Source organism: Microcaecilia unicolor, chromosome 6 (genome assembly GCF_901765095.1).
Source record: "Microcaecilia unicolor chromosome 6, aMicUni1.1, whole genome shotgun sequence".
Taxonomy (NCBI): domain Eukaryota; kingdom Metazoa; phylum Chordata; class Amphibia; order Gymnophiona; family Siphonopidae; genus Microcaecilia; species Microcaecilia unicolor.
Window position 1 is genome coordinate 138,772,570 of NC_044036.1, and position 15,616 is coordinate 138,788,185.

General features: G+C 46.7%; 1 protein-coding gene across 1 annotated transcript in view; it reads right to left on the reverse strand.

Moving 5' to 3' along the window:
- Positions 1–15,616, reverse strand: part of CELSR3 (cadherin EGF LAG seven-pass G-type receptor 3) — a 192,911-nt gene that overhangs the window by 55,022 nt on the left and 122,273 nt on the right. The window contains exons 6-11 of the mRNA XM_030206760.1: positions 13,231–13,388; positions 9,095–9,258; positions 8,626–8,751; positions 8,211–8,380; positions 5,940–6,125; positions 4,785–4,895 (exon numbers count right to left, since the gene is read on the reverse strand). Of these exons, the coding sequence (XP_030062620.1) occupies positions 4,785–4,895; positions 5,940–6,125; positions 8,211–8,380; positions 8,626–8,751; positions 9,095–9,258; positions 13,231–13,388 (915 nt within the window). The remainder of the gene's footprint in view (positions 1–4,784; positions 4,896–5,939; positions 6,126–8,210; positions 8,381–8,625; positions 8,752–9,094; positions 9,259–13,230; positions 13,389–15,616) is intronic.

Below are 15,616 nucleotides of genomic sequence, written 5' to 3' on the forward strand. Positions count from 1 at the left end.
GATTTTTTTGTGATGGGTGTCCTTCTAGTGCCGAGGACGTCCAAATCAAAAAACTATTGGACATCTCTTTCAATTATGCCCCTCCTCCAGGTCTCTCTCAGCCAATCACAGCGCGTTTAGCTGACACCAGTGACACCAGCTATCGACTGAGAGAGACCTGGAAGAGGGGCATCGGACGTGCTCCTAACACCCCAGGGCACACAGAAAGGAGCAAGGCGGCTGGAGCAGAAGCCACCGATAGCTGCCAGCAACATCGGGAGCCTCCTCGTAGCCCTTTCATCTCCCTCCCGATTATGCAATGACTTTTTTTTCTTTCAGTGAAGGACGCTCATAAAAGACGTCCTTGGCAGGCGCAGAGCAGCCAGCATAATGCTTGGCTGCTCTGCACATGCTCAGTTGACCGACTGGCTTGGAAAGAAATCTCATGCAAATGAGCTAGCAGTGACCAGCTCATTTGCATGCGATTTCCTTGATGCATTCCTGTTGCTTACCAATTCGCTAAGGAATAGGTAAGGGAAGGGCTTTAGCGATGGTTTTAGTGTATCTACCCCTTAGTCAGTATTCTATAAATTGAGCACAGATGCGAGGAGGGAATGGACTCGAGAGGGGCACAGCCAGGTCAGTGGTATGCCCTGCACTTATGCACTCAGGTTATAGAGTACTGTCAGTTATGCACCTAACACCAGCTGGACCCAAGAATTTAGCCTAGTCACTGAGTTAACGTAAGTGCTTGCGCATAATGGTAGACTCATAACTGTGGACATGCTACTATTCAGTGGCGATCCTAGGTTGGCTGCGCACCCCCCCCCCCCCCGGGGTGCAGCGGCGTCCATCCCCCCAGGGTGCAGCACAACACACACCCCTGGCGCAATGACACCCCCCTCCCCGGCGCATCAAGCCCCCCCCCCCACCCTGGGTGCATTCTTGGCTGCTGGAGGGTGCAGAGAGCAGCCGTGCGACTGTCGGCTCCACTTGCTCCCTGCTCCCTCTGCCCCGGAACAGGAAGTAACCTGTTCCGGGGCAGAGGGAGCAGGGAACCAGCAGAGCCGACAGGCACACAGCTACTCTCTGCACCCTCCAGCAGCGTGCACCCGGGGCGGACCGCCCCCACCGCCCCACCCTTGCTACGCCGCTTCTACTAGTCTAGAAAAACAATTACTCATGTAATTACAGGTATAGAATTCCTGTTTCCCATCTTATGGGTCTTACTATCCTTTATGCCCCGTCTAGGCAGTGGCGTACCTAGGGTAGTTGACACCCGGGGCCGGTCATTTTTTAACACCCCCCCCCCCCCAAATCCAGTACTAGGCATGCCGAGAATACAAAACACTCAGGACCTATAGAGCAATTCTACCATACCATAAGCAGTCATTTCTACGAGTCACACAAGGAAAAGGAAAGCATCTTAAACACTACAGTGAGCACTAGAACATCAATTCACCTATTGTAAAACGAAACCAGACAGAATAGTACAGATCGTAGATCCTGCACAGTCAATGCCAACTGAAAGCCATGTCTTTTCACAAACACAGATATACCCTAATCCACTATAGAATAAGTAATCATAAACTTTCTATTTAGACAAAAATTAAACTGAACCCCCAATGCCAGACTCTGCATACAATGCAACACCACAGAAACAGAAACTGTCCCCTAGTACTGTGCAAAATATAAAGACAGCAGATGTAAATTTGAAAAAAAAAACCCTAACAAGTACCAATCACCACTTTACAAATTAACAAATAGAAATAAAACAAATATAGAAAGTAAAATAATACCATTTTATTGGACTAATATATTTAGCTTTCAGAGGCCAAAACCTCCGTCCTAGGGTCAGTACAGTATAGTGCTGTTACAGTATCCTATCCTATCCTGACCTGAGGAAGGGGGTTTTGTTCTCCGAAAGTTAGTCAAAATGTATTAAAATTAGTCCAATAAAAAGATTACCTTATTTACATGTTCTATTATAAACATTTAACACATCTACAATACTTTATCCTAAAGCAAAAAAAATAAAAAAATATATTTTATTTACAGTTTGTTGTCTCTGGTTTCTGCTTTCCTCATCTTCTTTTCACCGTCTTCCTTCCATCCAGCATCTGTCTTCACTCTCTCTCTCTCTCTGCCATCCAGTGTCTGCCCTCTCTGCAGTCCCTTCCATCCACTGCCTGCCCTTTCTCTCTGCCCCTTCAATCCACCATTTGCCCTCCCTCTCCCATCCATCCAGGGTCTGCCCTCCCTCTCGCTCCCCCTTCCATCTAGGATCTGTCCCCTCTCTCTCTCTGCCCCTTTTTTCAGCCCCCAGTTCCAGCCCCCTTCTCCCCTCTGAACACCCCCACCCCAGTCCCCTTCTCCCCACCCCAGTCCCTTTCTCCCCTCCCCTTTTCCCCTCTGAACACCCCCACCCCAGTCCCCTTCTCCCCTCCCCTGTCTGAGACCCCCACCCCAGTCCCCTTCTCCCCTCTGAACACCCCCACCCCAGTCCCCTTCTCCCCTCCCCTTCCCCCGTCTGAGACCCCCACCCGTCCCCTTCTCCCCACCCCAGTCCCCTTCTCCCCTCCCCTTTTCCCGTCTGAACACCCCCACCCCAGTCCCCTTCTCCCCTCCCCTTCTCCCCTCTGAGATCCCCACCCCAGTCCCCTTCTCCCCTCCCCCTCCCCTGTCTGAGATCCCCACCCCAGTCCCCTTCTCCCCTCTGAACACCCCCACCCCAGTCCCCTTCTCCCCTCCCCTTCTCCCCTCTGAGATCCCCACCCCAGTCCCCTTCTCCCCTCTGAACACCCCCACCCGAGTCCCTTTCGCCCCTCTCCTTCCCCACCTCAGTCCCAATAAAACCGGCGAAGCAGCGTCGCAGGCAGCGCCTCGTGCCCTGCTTGTAAAAAAAAAAATCAAATCTCCTTCCTTCTCCTCGTCTTGACGTCGACTCGGGCCTTCCAATCAAATTGATTGGAAGGCCCGCGTCGACGTCAAGACGAGGAGGGGAAGGAGATTTGATTTATTTTTTTTTTTACAGCAGGGCACGAGGCGCTGCTGACGCTGCTTCGACGGTTTTTTAAATGTGCGGCACCGCGGGAACGGCCACGGGAGGCGGCGGGAGCGGAGCACCCCCCACCCACTGGCACCCGGGGCGGACCGCCCCCCCCCCCCCTTGGTACGCCACTGCGTCTAGGCGCCTTTGTTCCTTGAACTATTACCACTTACAAATTGCTTCCCCAAGGAACGTCATTCTAGAATGAACTAGGTAACAAATGTAAATAAGATAAAACCTAGAAAGGTATCATCTTCTTTTCTTTTCTTGTCATTGCAATGCTTTTGTGTTTCACTTATATATTCTAATACTTGTCAACATTTTCTCATTTTTGATCTGAAGAAGGGTACCTTTGAAAGCTAATCAGATCAAAAATGAGAAAATGTTGACAAGGAAGAGGGTGGGGTGGGTTGGGAGAGAAACAAGGAGAGTTGGGTGGGTGAGAGACCAGGAGAGGTGGATGGCTGATAAGAGGGTGATAAAGCTGTATACCACCTTGGATGAATCTCTTCATAAAAGTAGTTAATAAATCCCAATCAAACATATAAATGGCAAGTGACTGACTCACTTGCAAATGCGCAGTAGAGACTTCCCTCTCTGTCCCGCCCCCGCGTCAAGACGTGATGACGGAACAGAGAGGGAAACTGCGCTAAGGAGGGAACCACCAAGGTCGCTACAGCTCCCCCCCAAGGTCGCCGCTACCGCTCTCCCCCCCCCCCCCCACCCGGGATGGGCCCTCTCATCTCCATTGAACTTACAGCGCCGAAACCAAAGCAGGCAGATCAGCTCCCATCGGCCTTCCTTCCCTGCCTGTGTCCTGCCCTAGCTGACGTTACATCACACGAGGGCGGGACACAGGCAGGGAAGGAAGGCCGATGGGAGGCGATCTGCCTGCTGCAGTTTCTGCGCTGTAAGATTAATGGAGACGAGAGTGTGCCCGGGTGGAGGGGGGGCAGCGGCAACCTCGGGGAGGGAGGAGCGGCAGCAACCTTGGGGGGGGGAGGGCAGGAGAAATGCTGGACATGTGAGGTCTTAGAAGGAGGGGGGCCTTGAAGCTGGGAGGGATGGACGGAGGGGAGCCTTGGAGTTGGCTGGGAGGAGGGTGGGCCTTGGACCTGGGAGGGAGGGGCCTTGGAGCTGGGCGGGAAGCAGGGAGGATGCTGGACATGGGAGGTCAGAAGGAGGGGGGCCTCGGAGCTGGGAGGGATGGACAGAGGGGGGCCTTGGAGCTGGCTGGGAGGGAGGGACGGAGGGGGGCCCTTGGAACTGGGAGGGAGGGCAGGGGGCCTTGGAACTGGGAGGGGAGGGGAGGGGAGGGGGGAGGGACAGGGGCCTTGGAGCTGGGAGGGAGGGACGGAGGGGGCCTTGGAGCTGGGAGGAGGGGGGCCTTGGAGCTGGCAGGGAAGGAGGGAGGGCTGGGGGCCTTGCAGCTGGGAGGGGAGGGGGGAGGGAATGGGGCCTTGGAGCTGGGAGGGAGGGAGGGAGTTAAAAACATACCAATACTCGCCCGTTTTAACAGGCTTAACTGCTAGTAAATAAATAAAAGAAGTACAGTTTGATGATTTATAATGGGCTAGAAAACCCAGATGTTTGTTAAGTCCTGACTGGTGGGTGTCAAAATATTTGTACATTCATATATACCTATGCAGATTTAAAACAGTCATTTTCCATATGTAAAACATGCTTTACAAAGTTACCCCCATAAAGGACTAAACATTGTTAAGTTGCATCCTAAGCCGTGACCTGGGCTTCTGACCTGTACACAGCCCTCCAAACCGTTCTGCACCTTCCCAGATCCCAGAATTCCTCCGACATGGAGATGTTTCACCTTCAGGCCATGCAGTTCATTCCCAACAACCACTGTGTCCTACAAAGGAGAGTGGATGAGAAAAAACTGGCTCCTAAAACATTTCCAGCATTCTTAACGACCCAATGATCCCTGTAGCCCCCTCTCCTACCACCAGGTATGCACAAACAGATTCTGGCACATTATTTCTCCATTCTACACTTCCTGGTCTACTTTTAATAACTCAAGATGGGGAGGGGGTACAACTAGAGGACATGAATTGAAGTTTCAGGGTGGTAGACTTGCAAGGAACATCAGGAAATACTTTTTTACAGAGAGGGTGGTGAGGGACTGGAATGTCCTCTCGGTGAAAGCGGTGGGGACAAAAAGAATGACCAAATTCAACAAGCTGTGGGATAAACATAGAGGATTCCTAAATTGAAAGAAGATAGAATCAAAGTGAAACTTATATAACCTTTAGCACTTTAAACAGGGCGTAGAAGGGTGTAAACGGCACAGAGAATCAGGTACAACTCTGGCCAGCTTGTCATTTACTATGGGGTTAATAGTCAGCATTTTTTAAGCCGTTAGTCAATGCCTGGCCATATCCAGGATCCAGGATTGAATATCCAAGTACATGTGGTCACCTGGAAGTTAACTGTGAACTGGCCAATATTCAAACCAGTACAAAGCTAACTCAACGCTTAAAGTTAGGACAGCTATAGTTAACCTGTTAGTGGACTGAATATCACTGGTAACCGGTTAAATGCCGACTCTGCCCTGAGACGACAATGCCTGGCTGGTCACAGGCAATATGCAGTGGCAGCTGAAAATGGCCAACTCAGAGGGGTTTAACTGGGCAAGAGCTTACTGGTTAAATCCTTTTGAATGTCTGGTGCTATTTTACTATGTTACTATGAGCTAAGCAAATGATATCTAAGAGTTTTTAGTTCAAATGAAAAAGACTTTAGTCCTGAATTAAAATGCAAGTCTGAAGTGTACTGGGGTAAAACTAAATTGGATTTTTGATTATTCCATTTCATTGTCCAAGGTTCCTTCTCTTAAAAATTCAAGTAGTTAAAAAATCAAATGGGTGAACACCATCCTGCCTATGTTAGCACAGACCTGGTAGGTCCCAAAGTCCAAACTGATGGTGATGACATAACGTGTTTCACGGCCACTGTGAACATCACGCAGTTCTAGCTGGAGGTCGTGCCACTTCCCATCATTCACGAGCATCTGGTCTAGGAGAAGCTTCGTGGTGCGACTGGTACCTCTGTTCACAGAGAAGGAGACCAGGCCAGAGACCAGCTGCAGAAAGTGGAAGCAGCAAATGAGAAAAGTGAAACACAACCCAAGACACTGCTCTTTCCTATAAGCCAATCCTGCAAGGGGGACAAACTGTACAGTGTTAGGCAGGACTGGAACGAGGGCAGGCTGTATTAGCTGGAGGGGCTCCGCGCTGCTGTTTTGCGTGGTTGTACACTGGACACCACAACAGCTAGTTCCAGAGCTGGCTTCATAAATCTACAAGAATGTCAGGGGTCAACATGAAGCAGCCTTTAGACAGACGGAAATGGCTCCTATCCAGATAAGAGCCAACTGCATTATCCAGATGTTGCTTATGAAAATTAGTGGTGGACCCTGCAACTGGCTCTTACCTGGATAGGAGCCACTTCTGTCCAGGAGTGGGACAGTCCAGGAGCCGTCCAGGAGTGGGGATAGTGTTGGGACAGTCCAGGATAGTATTGCAGCTGTCCAGGAGTGGGATAGTGTTGGGAAAGTTCAGGAGTGGGATAGTGTTGGGACAGTCCAGGAGTGGAGATAGTGTTGGGACAGTCCAGGAGTTATCCAGGAGTGGAGATAGTGTTGAGACAGCCCAGGAGCAGGATAGTGTTGGGACAGTCCAGGAGTGGAGATAGTGTCGGGACAGTCCAGTAGTGGGATAGTGTTGGGACAGTCCAGGAGTTATCCAGGAGTGGAGATAGTGTTGAGACAGCCCAGGAGCAGGATAGTGTTGGGACAGTCCAGGAGTGGAGATAGTGTCGGGACAGTCCAGTAGTGGGATAGTGTTGGGACAGTCCAGGAGTGGGATAGTGTCGGGACAGCCCAGGAGCGGGGGATAGTGTTGGGACAGTCCAGGAGTGGAGATAGTGTCGGGACAGTCCACGAGTGGGATAGTGTTGAGACAGCCCAGGAGCAGGATAGTGTTGGGACAGCCCAGGAGCAGGATAGTGTTGGGACAGTCCAGGAGTGGAGATAGTGTTGGGACAGTCCAGGAGTTATCCAGGAGTGGAGATAGTGTTGAGACAGCCCAGGAGCAGGATAGTGTTGGGACAGTCCAGGAGTGGAGATAGTGTCGGGACAGTCCAGTAGTGGGATAGTGTTGGGACAGTCCAGGAGTGGGATAGTGTCGGGACAGCCCAGGAGCGGGGGATAGTGTTGGGACAGTCCAGGAGTGGAGATAGTGTCGGGACAGTCCACGAGTGGGATAGTGTTGAGACAGCCCAGGAGCAGGATAGTGTTGGGACAGTTCACGAGTGGGATAGTGTTGAGACAGCCCAGGAGCAAGATAGTGTTGGGACAGTCCAGGAGTGGAGATAGTGTTTGGACAGTCCAGGATTGGGGTTAGAGTTGGGACAGTCCAGGAGTTATCCAGGCGTGGGGATAGTATTGCAGCTGTCCAGGAGTGGGATAGTGTTGGGACAGTCCAGGAGTTATCCAGGAGTGGAGATAGTGTTGGGACAGTCCAGGAGTAGAGATGGTGTTGGGACAGGCCAGGAGTGGGATAGTGTTGGGACAGTCCAGAAGTGGAGATAGTGTTTGGACAGTCCAGGAATGGGGTTAGTGTTGGAACAGTCCAGGAGTGTGGTTTGTGTTCATATATTCCAGGAGTGAAGATGGTGTTGGGACAGTCATGAAGTGATCTAGGAGTGGGGTTGGTGTTGGGACAGTCCAGGAATGGGGATTGTGTTCATATAGTCCAGGAGTGAAGATAGTGTTGGGACAGTCATGAAGTGATCCAGGAGTCGGGATAGTGTTGGGACAGTTATATCACAGATATTTGTCACCTGTATTTGAATACAATCCAGCACTGATTATCCAAGTAAAAATGTAAACACTACGGTTAGATTTGCAGTCAATGCTGACTCTGATGTTTAAATATCAGGGGGTTCACATTCACATGTGAAGTCTAAAAGAATTTTTTGGTTTTACTCTTGCAAAAGGATGTCACTGACTGAATTACCAGATTTTTTGCTATGAAGATGCCTCTGGGTGTCCTCAATAGTCCAAACCCCTCTCTTCCCCCAGATATTTTTGATTGACATAAGTATGAAGAACAAAGGGGGAAGTAAGGAATCATCTTTTTCTAGTGAGGTCTTGATTGTTTAGTACCTGACACAGTATGGTAGTATACTGGCCAGCATGGACCTGCAGCAGGACACCTTCTGGCCTTCGGGTCCTAAATGCAAGCCCCAGAAACCAAGGGAGGGAGATTTTCAACTCATTCTTGAAGTCCCAGGAAAGGATGCTGTTGCCCTGCAAACGGTGAGGATGGTGCATCGCTAGAGGCAAAGAATAAGCAAAGAGGTATTTTAAGACATGAACTGGCCTATGCCCCGAAGTTTCATGTGTTCACTTCCTGTGCTAGACCACAGCTGAAGAATAAAGTGGGCAGTATTCACTTAGCCGTTTAAGTTGCCATGGCTAACACTGAAACCCGATATTCAATGGCGGACGGCGGATACAATCCAGCATTGAATATCTGGGGTCAGAACCGCCACCGGCTGAAAATCAGGGGGATACTCACCATGCCTGCAGTCCTTGCCTCCAAACCCCAGGGGGCACTCACATGTGAAGGACCCCCATGTGACTGAGCAGGAGCCACCATTCTTACAAGGACTTGAATCACAAAATGAATGTTTTGCATGGCAACCTACAAGCAGTAGAAATCCAGGTGTTAGGAAAGCGCAAATCAACATGTGTAAAAGTATTAGAGTTCAACTGACTTAATGAAGCTTAACTTTGTTTTACATCCCAAAAGGCTCATGACAATATCTTAACTTTCCAACTGTTTATTGCTCATATCTTTTCACAAAGATTAAAATGCCATGAAGAGCAGGAAACATATTCATATCAGATCTATTGGCTGTGTTCTCACTTTTCAAACATTTTCTACCACAGGTATAAAAAAGATTTGCAAAAAATGTTCAAAAATGGTGTAGACAGAAGAAAAAAAGCTGGTTGAGTTGACTCCTAACATGGCCTGCTCACATTACCTGCAGAAGTTCCATTGTTTGCAATGTATGCCGCTAGATCAATCCGCTTACTGTCAACATACAGGTTTCTCATACATCCCACGAATTCCTTGTGTGCCACTGGGAAGTTCTCAGGCAGGTTAGGAACTCCTCCAAGGAGTAGAGGACCTGTTAAATCCAGGGACCTGGAAGAAAATATCATAAAAGTGTGTCTTCCTCAGGTGTCTGCATTAGTAGCAAGTAACCCATTGCTTTTTGAAGCATGCGTTGATCACTGCATGTTATTTCACACAAAGAATAGTTAAGCTCTGGAACTAATTGACGGAGGATGTGGTAATGGCAGTTAGAGTATCTGGGTTCAAAAAAGGTTTGGACGTTACTGGAGAAAAGGTCCGTAGTCTGTTATTGAGATGGACATGGGGGAAGCCACTGCTTGCCCTGGGATTGGTAGCATGGAATGTTGCTACTCTTTGGGGTTCTGCATGGAATGTTGCTACTCTTTGGGATTTCTCATGGAATGTTGCTACTAATTGGGTTTCTGCCAGGTACTTGTGATCTGGATTGGCCACTGTTGGAAGCAGGATACTTGGCTAAATGGACCATTGGTCTGCCAAGTATGGCTACTCATATGTTCTTATGCTATGTTCTTAACGTAAAATAAGAGTGAAGGGAGAAGACCCTCAGTTTTATGAACCAAACCTATGGTTCACAGAGCTACATTCAATGAAGAAGTCATTTATTGACAATCCATGTAGCCTCAAAACATCAGGGGGTCACTTTGGGCTCCTTTTACTAAACTGCGCTGAGCATGAGTGCGCACTTACTGGAGGATGCACTGAGGTGTCCTGTGGTAAAAGCTCAATGTGCACATGCAAACCATGCCCTACAAAATTTTTCTTTCTTTTTCTCAGAGGGGGCGTGACAGCACGAATCAGTTAGCATGGCCACATTACCGAGCGTTAACTGATTAATGTGGGATTAGCATTTCAGCCCTTACTGCCTACAAAATGGGTGGTGGTATAAGAGCTGACACACTCATTTTTGGTAATTGCTGTGTGTTAATGGAAAATGGAAAATCAACCATTTTTTGGCTACAGTAAAAATGGCCTTAGCATGAGGAAATCCTGTGGTGCAGTGAGCTAAGGTCACTTCTTACTGCAGCTTAGTAAAAGGACCCGTAAATTTAAAACAAATCTGAGAAAAGTTTTCTTCACCCAACGCATAATTAAACTCTGGAATTCATTGCCAGAGAACGTGGTGAAGGCGGTTAGCTTGGCAGAGTTTAAAAAGGGGTTAGACGGTTTCCTAAAGGACAAGTCCATAAACCACTACTAAATGGACTTGGGAAAAATCCACAATTCCAGGAATAACATGTATAGAATGTTTGTACGTTTGGGAAGCTCGCCAGGTGCCCTTGGCCTGGATTGGCCGCTGTCGGGGACAGGATGCTGGGCTCGATGGACCCTTGGTCTTTTCCCAGTGTGGCATTACTTATGTATGTACTTAAGTGTCCATCAACCACATTAAAAAATTTAAAAATCAATTTAATCATGTGAGGGAAATCCATAAACTTTCCAAAGTTTCTACTCTCCTAGTATTTTGGGTTCATCATTATTTGAAAAAAAATGCTTTTTGACATGAACAAATACCTGTGATTAATTCTTTTGATTTTTGACTTAATTTATATATAGGGATGAATGCAGGGGTGGCCCAAGATAATCTGCCACCTGACTGCCGCACCAGCTCCTCCTCTGCCGCCCCCCCCCCCCCCACCATGATCTGACATCTCCCCCCCCCCCTTCCTTCTCCAACCCCCTTCCCTGAATTTACCTTTTCTTGTTTTTCAAAAGGCAGAGGCTACAGCGGTAGCAGCGATTCCCAAGGGCTGCCCTGCCACGAGGCCCAGCCCTTTCTCTCTACTGAGGCCTGCCTCCAAGGAAACAGGAAGTTACATCAGAGAGGTGGGCTGCAGTAGAGAGAAGGGGCAAGGACTGGCAGCAGGGCAGCCTATGGGAATCGCTGCTGTCGCTGCCATCTTTTAAAAACAAGAAAAGAAAATGTAAGTTCGAGGGAGATGGTTGTGGAAGGAAGGGTGAGGGGTGAGGCCGCCTCCGAAGAGTGCCGCCTGAGGCCCAAGCTGGGCCTAATGGTAGGGCCGCCCCTGGATGTATGTAATTGTAAGCTATACCTGCCATGTTTTGGAGATTTATGTTAATAGCTTTGATATCTTTTGACATTTTTTTATGTTTTAACCATTTTTCTCTTAGTCAATCTATTGTACTCATTGTATTATATCAAATTAATGTGTTTTGAGTAATTTTTAGAAAGGTGTACAAATCAGAACTGAGATCCCCAGGTCGGAATAGCTGCAAAGATTTTAGGACAGGATCCGCCAACGCAAGCCAGTTCTAAAATAATCCAGCAGGAGTGTCCATTTTAGAACTGTAAACATCTACAATATCATGTTCAGTACGGCATATATACATGTATGTTCTGAATTACCAACATACACATGTATAAACATCTATGTCAGCCACTGTAAAAATAACAGTTTATTTTTCTGAAGCTGTCACAGAGTCTGAGATCCCTAAGCCAGTTTCACATCTCGGGGGAAGGGGAATATCAACTACTGGGGAATTAAGAGGTGACCTCCCCTAATCTCTGTAGTGCAGGCACTGCTCATTTGGAACTGCCCTACTAGCAGGTGTAAATCTTGATATCAATCTGTCAGGATATAGATGTGCATTCTAATCCTGAAATGGGGAGGCACATTAGTTTTTTACGCCCACCCAGAACATGCCCCTTGTCAACTGCACATTTTTCAGTTTTAGATGCATATATCCCAGCTTTGTAAAATTGGGATTGAGATATATAGGCAGTATAAGTTCAAGAACATAATGTTTGCTTATATTCAGACATAGCTTTGATTTCTCAGATCTCTCAGTTTTCATGAGCTTTAAAAATAAAGGCTGTGACTTTATCATCTGTGCTATAGGCTTGATTATTTTGATTTCTTTTTTGTGTTTGATTATTTTGATTTCTTTTTTGTGTGCTATGATGGTATCTTTTCTATATTGTGTTCAACTTCCAAATACACACGGAGGGTAATTTTATGAAAAATCGCCTATGTGTGAAGGGCAAAGAAAATGGCAATTAGCAGCTGAGGAAAAACAAGAGAGAAATGAAAGAGCTTCTTTTCTGAAATTCCCTCTGCCATGACTAAAATAACCTCAGGTTCACAATTCAGTATGTCTGCTAGCACTAATTAAAACAAAAAAAGTGGGCCAAAATTAGAATAAATTATGGTCCTTTCTAAGTAAAGGTGGTTAAAAGATATACGTGTCAGTAGAGATGTGCTGAAAATGTGAAGCCAGACACTAACCAGAGGGAGTTTTGTCCCTGGTTCCAGTTCAACAGAATGTTCAGATTTTCACAATCTACTGTGCAAAAAGTGTTCGGATTGCAGGAAACAGCTGACTAGGCCTGATGCAAATTCACCTCAGATCTCTCCATCTCTCAAATCCAAGGAACCTGTTCAAACACCAATCTAATGCAGATTCACTGATTTAAGGAAATTCATTTCCTTTTCCTTTTAAACTGTTTCCTGAACTGATTTGACCCTTGACCTTTTCACGGTTTGTCAATCCAGTTCAAATATAACTTTTATCTCCAGTGATCAGTACATTTCTACAAGAATCTTAGCGGAGATTGAGTGGTGACGCCGGTAATTGGAGAGTAAAACCAGTGCTGGGTGGACTTCTACGGTCTGCGCCTAGATAGATATGGATGGGCTGGAGTGTCAATTTTAACGGGTTTTGACGTTAGCTTCAGAACTTTTAGTACAAGAACAGTGCTGGGCAGACTTCTACGGTCTGTGCCCTGAGAATGTCAAGGACAAATCAAACTTGGGTATAAAGTATCACATAGCATGTAAAATGAGTTTATCTTGTTGGGCAGACTGGATGGACCATTCAGGTCTTTATCTGCCATCATTTATTATGTTACTATGTAAGTAGTTCCACTTTGCTGACCCCTCTCTCTGTCTTTGTATATCTCCATACATTTGCATGTCCAGGGATGTTCCCATAGGTACACAATAAGGAAAATCCTTTTTCATTTCAGGCCCGATATGCAGTACAACTTTAGCAAGCACTCACTTCTTGGAGCTAGATTGCACACCCTCTGCTGCACACGTGTAATTCCCAATCTGGCTGCTATATTGCAAGGCTACAGACATGTCACAGTCATCCAAGGCTAGGATTGCAACCTTCTCCTTCGAGGGTCCTTGTGCCACCCCCATGGATCCAATCTTGGGCTGAAAAAGAAGTCAGACATTAACCTACACGCAACCTCAGTCCTCTAAATTTGGAAGACGGACAAGGTACATCTGAGAAAAGGATACAAACTAAAGTGTTGTCAGGAAAGGATATAAAGACAATGTTTCTACATCATAACTAGGGGTCAATACAGAGAGGCATTCCCGGAGTTTTACTCGTAGATTTGAATGGTAACGAAATACTTCTCTTTTGATACCCTACTTTGTCCTCTTTTTTTTTAACATTCAGGAGTTTAGTTTGAGAGACGAAATATGTTATTCAAGCAAACTGCAGAAAGTGTGCCATCCAATGAAACTCAACATTTCAGAGTTTTTCCCTTTACACTCAGATTAGAAAAATGCCACCACCAGCTACCAAAGATTCTACAAACCCCACACACACTAGGAAGCCTATTCTGGCCCCAATTTCCCAAATAATGAAGATTAATTTCTCTCCTTTTTTAGTTGACAGCAATGGACCACATCCCGGAAAAACAGGACTGAAAGAGCCTGCACTTGGAAAGTCTTAAATAAGCAGAACCAGGCCTGGCTGGTACCTGGATAGAGGACCACAAGGCAAAGACAAGACCAGCTGTTGTGGGTTTCAGAAGGCAATGACAAACCTCTGGAGCATAAGCACCATGATGAGGTTGTGATTGCCTAACACTGAACATCCAACAGGTAGAAAGAAAATAAGAACATGGATATAGAATCCAGTTATTTAGGTGACTATCTTGAGCAGGTCATGAAGATGCAGTAGTGAATGTTGACTCACAGTGACTCATCTTGAAGGAAATATAGACTGTACCTAACAAATGAGCCTGCTTTAAGCTCTGTAGCAGTTCTCGGAATACAGTTAATTTTTAATCAAATTTCTTGTGCATCTTTTCCCTCAAACGCCAACAGGACTCTGCTCTCAGCACTTGGCATCATAACAACAGTAAAGAAAACCAATAAATTGCAACTAGATTGCAACGAAATGCACATATTTAGTGATGGAGAGTTCACAGGAACGTTGTACAAGAAAACAGTTGCATGGTCGTTTGTGACTGTGAAGAAACAAGGACAGTGGTGACCATCAACAAGAGGTGAGTCGGAAGTCCACCAGGACTCAAAAATGTTAAGTATCAGTTGGTCGATTCATGGTGCTCTTGATAACCCAAATCAATCAACAGATACTTTGAATGCCACAACAAACTTTTTCAATCCTGTGAAGTTCAGACTCACCTGTAATTCCTCCAATTGGTTGTCACCGAGTTGTTTTTTTTTTTTTTTAAATAACACGCTATAGCAAGGACAACCATATTTTAAAAAATGATTTGTTAATATTCACCAATGGAATATATCAAAAAGTAGCAGATGTGTATTCCATCAGCATCTTGACAGAATAACGCTTAGCATCAATTTTTTCCAGCGCTAATCTTGAGCACTGTTTATAGAATCTGGCCCCAAGTGTCAAGTTGGGCATGCAAGTTTATAGTATGAGGGGGCTACTTTATATAAAGCACATGGATATGTGCCGAAAAATAAATTGGGAAATTTCTGCATAAATGTGTACAGGTACCATCCATGGAGTAAATATTTTCTACCGTGTGTTTTCGGCGCATGCCAAGTTCAGGATTATCACCTGGGGCACTCGGTAGCTGGACAGAAATGCCGATTTGGCATGCACTGGATGTGCATAGGTCCATACGCGCTTTTGTAAAAGGGCCTCAAGGCCAATGCACTAACCACTTCGCTACTTCTCCAAGTCAGGTGACCTGTTGCAAAATGTCCCTTCCTGTGTTAACCTCTAACATACCTCTAATAAATAAAGTAAACTCATTCACTGATCGCAGGTAGGGAACCCAAAACACAAGAAAATATCAGACAGAAAACGAGGCACATGACATGAGACTATCAGGCTTATTTTCGAAACAGAAGGGCACCCATCTTCCGACCCAAATCAGGAGATGGGCGTCCTTCTCTCAGGTTCCCCAAATCGGCAAAATCGAAAACCGATTTTCGGCACCCTCAACTGCTTTCCGTCGTGGGGATGACCGAAGTTCACGGGGGCGTGTTGGCACCGTAGTGAAGGCGGGAATGGGGCATGATTAAGAGATGGGCGTCCTCGGCCAATAATGGAAACAAGAAGGGTGTCCCTGATGAGCACTTGGCCGACTTTACTTGGTCCATTTTTTCTTGCGACCAAGCCTCAAAAAGGTGCCCGAACTGACCAAATGACCACC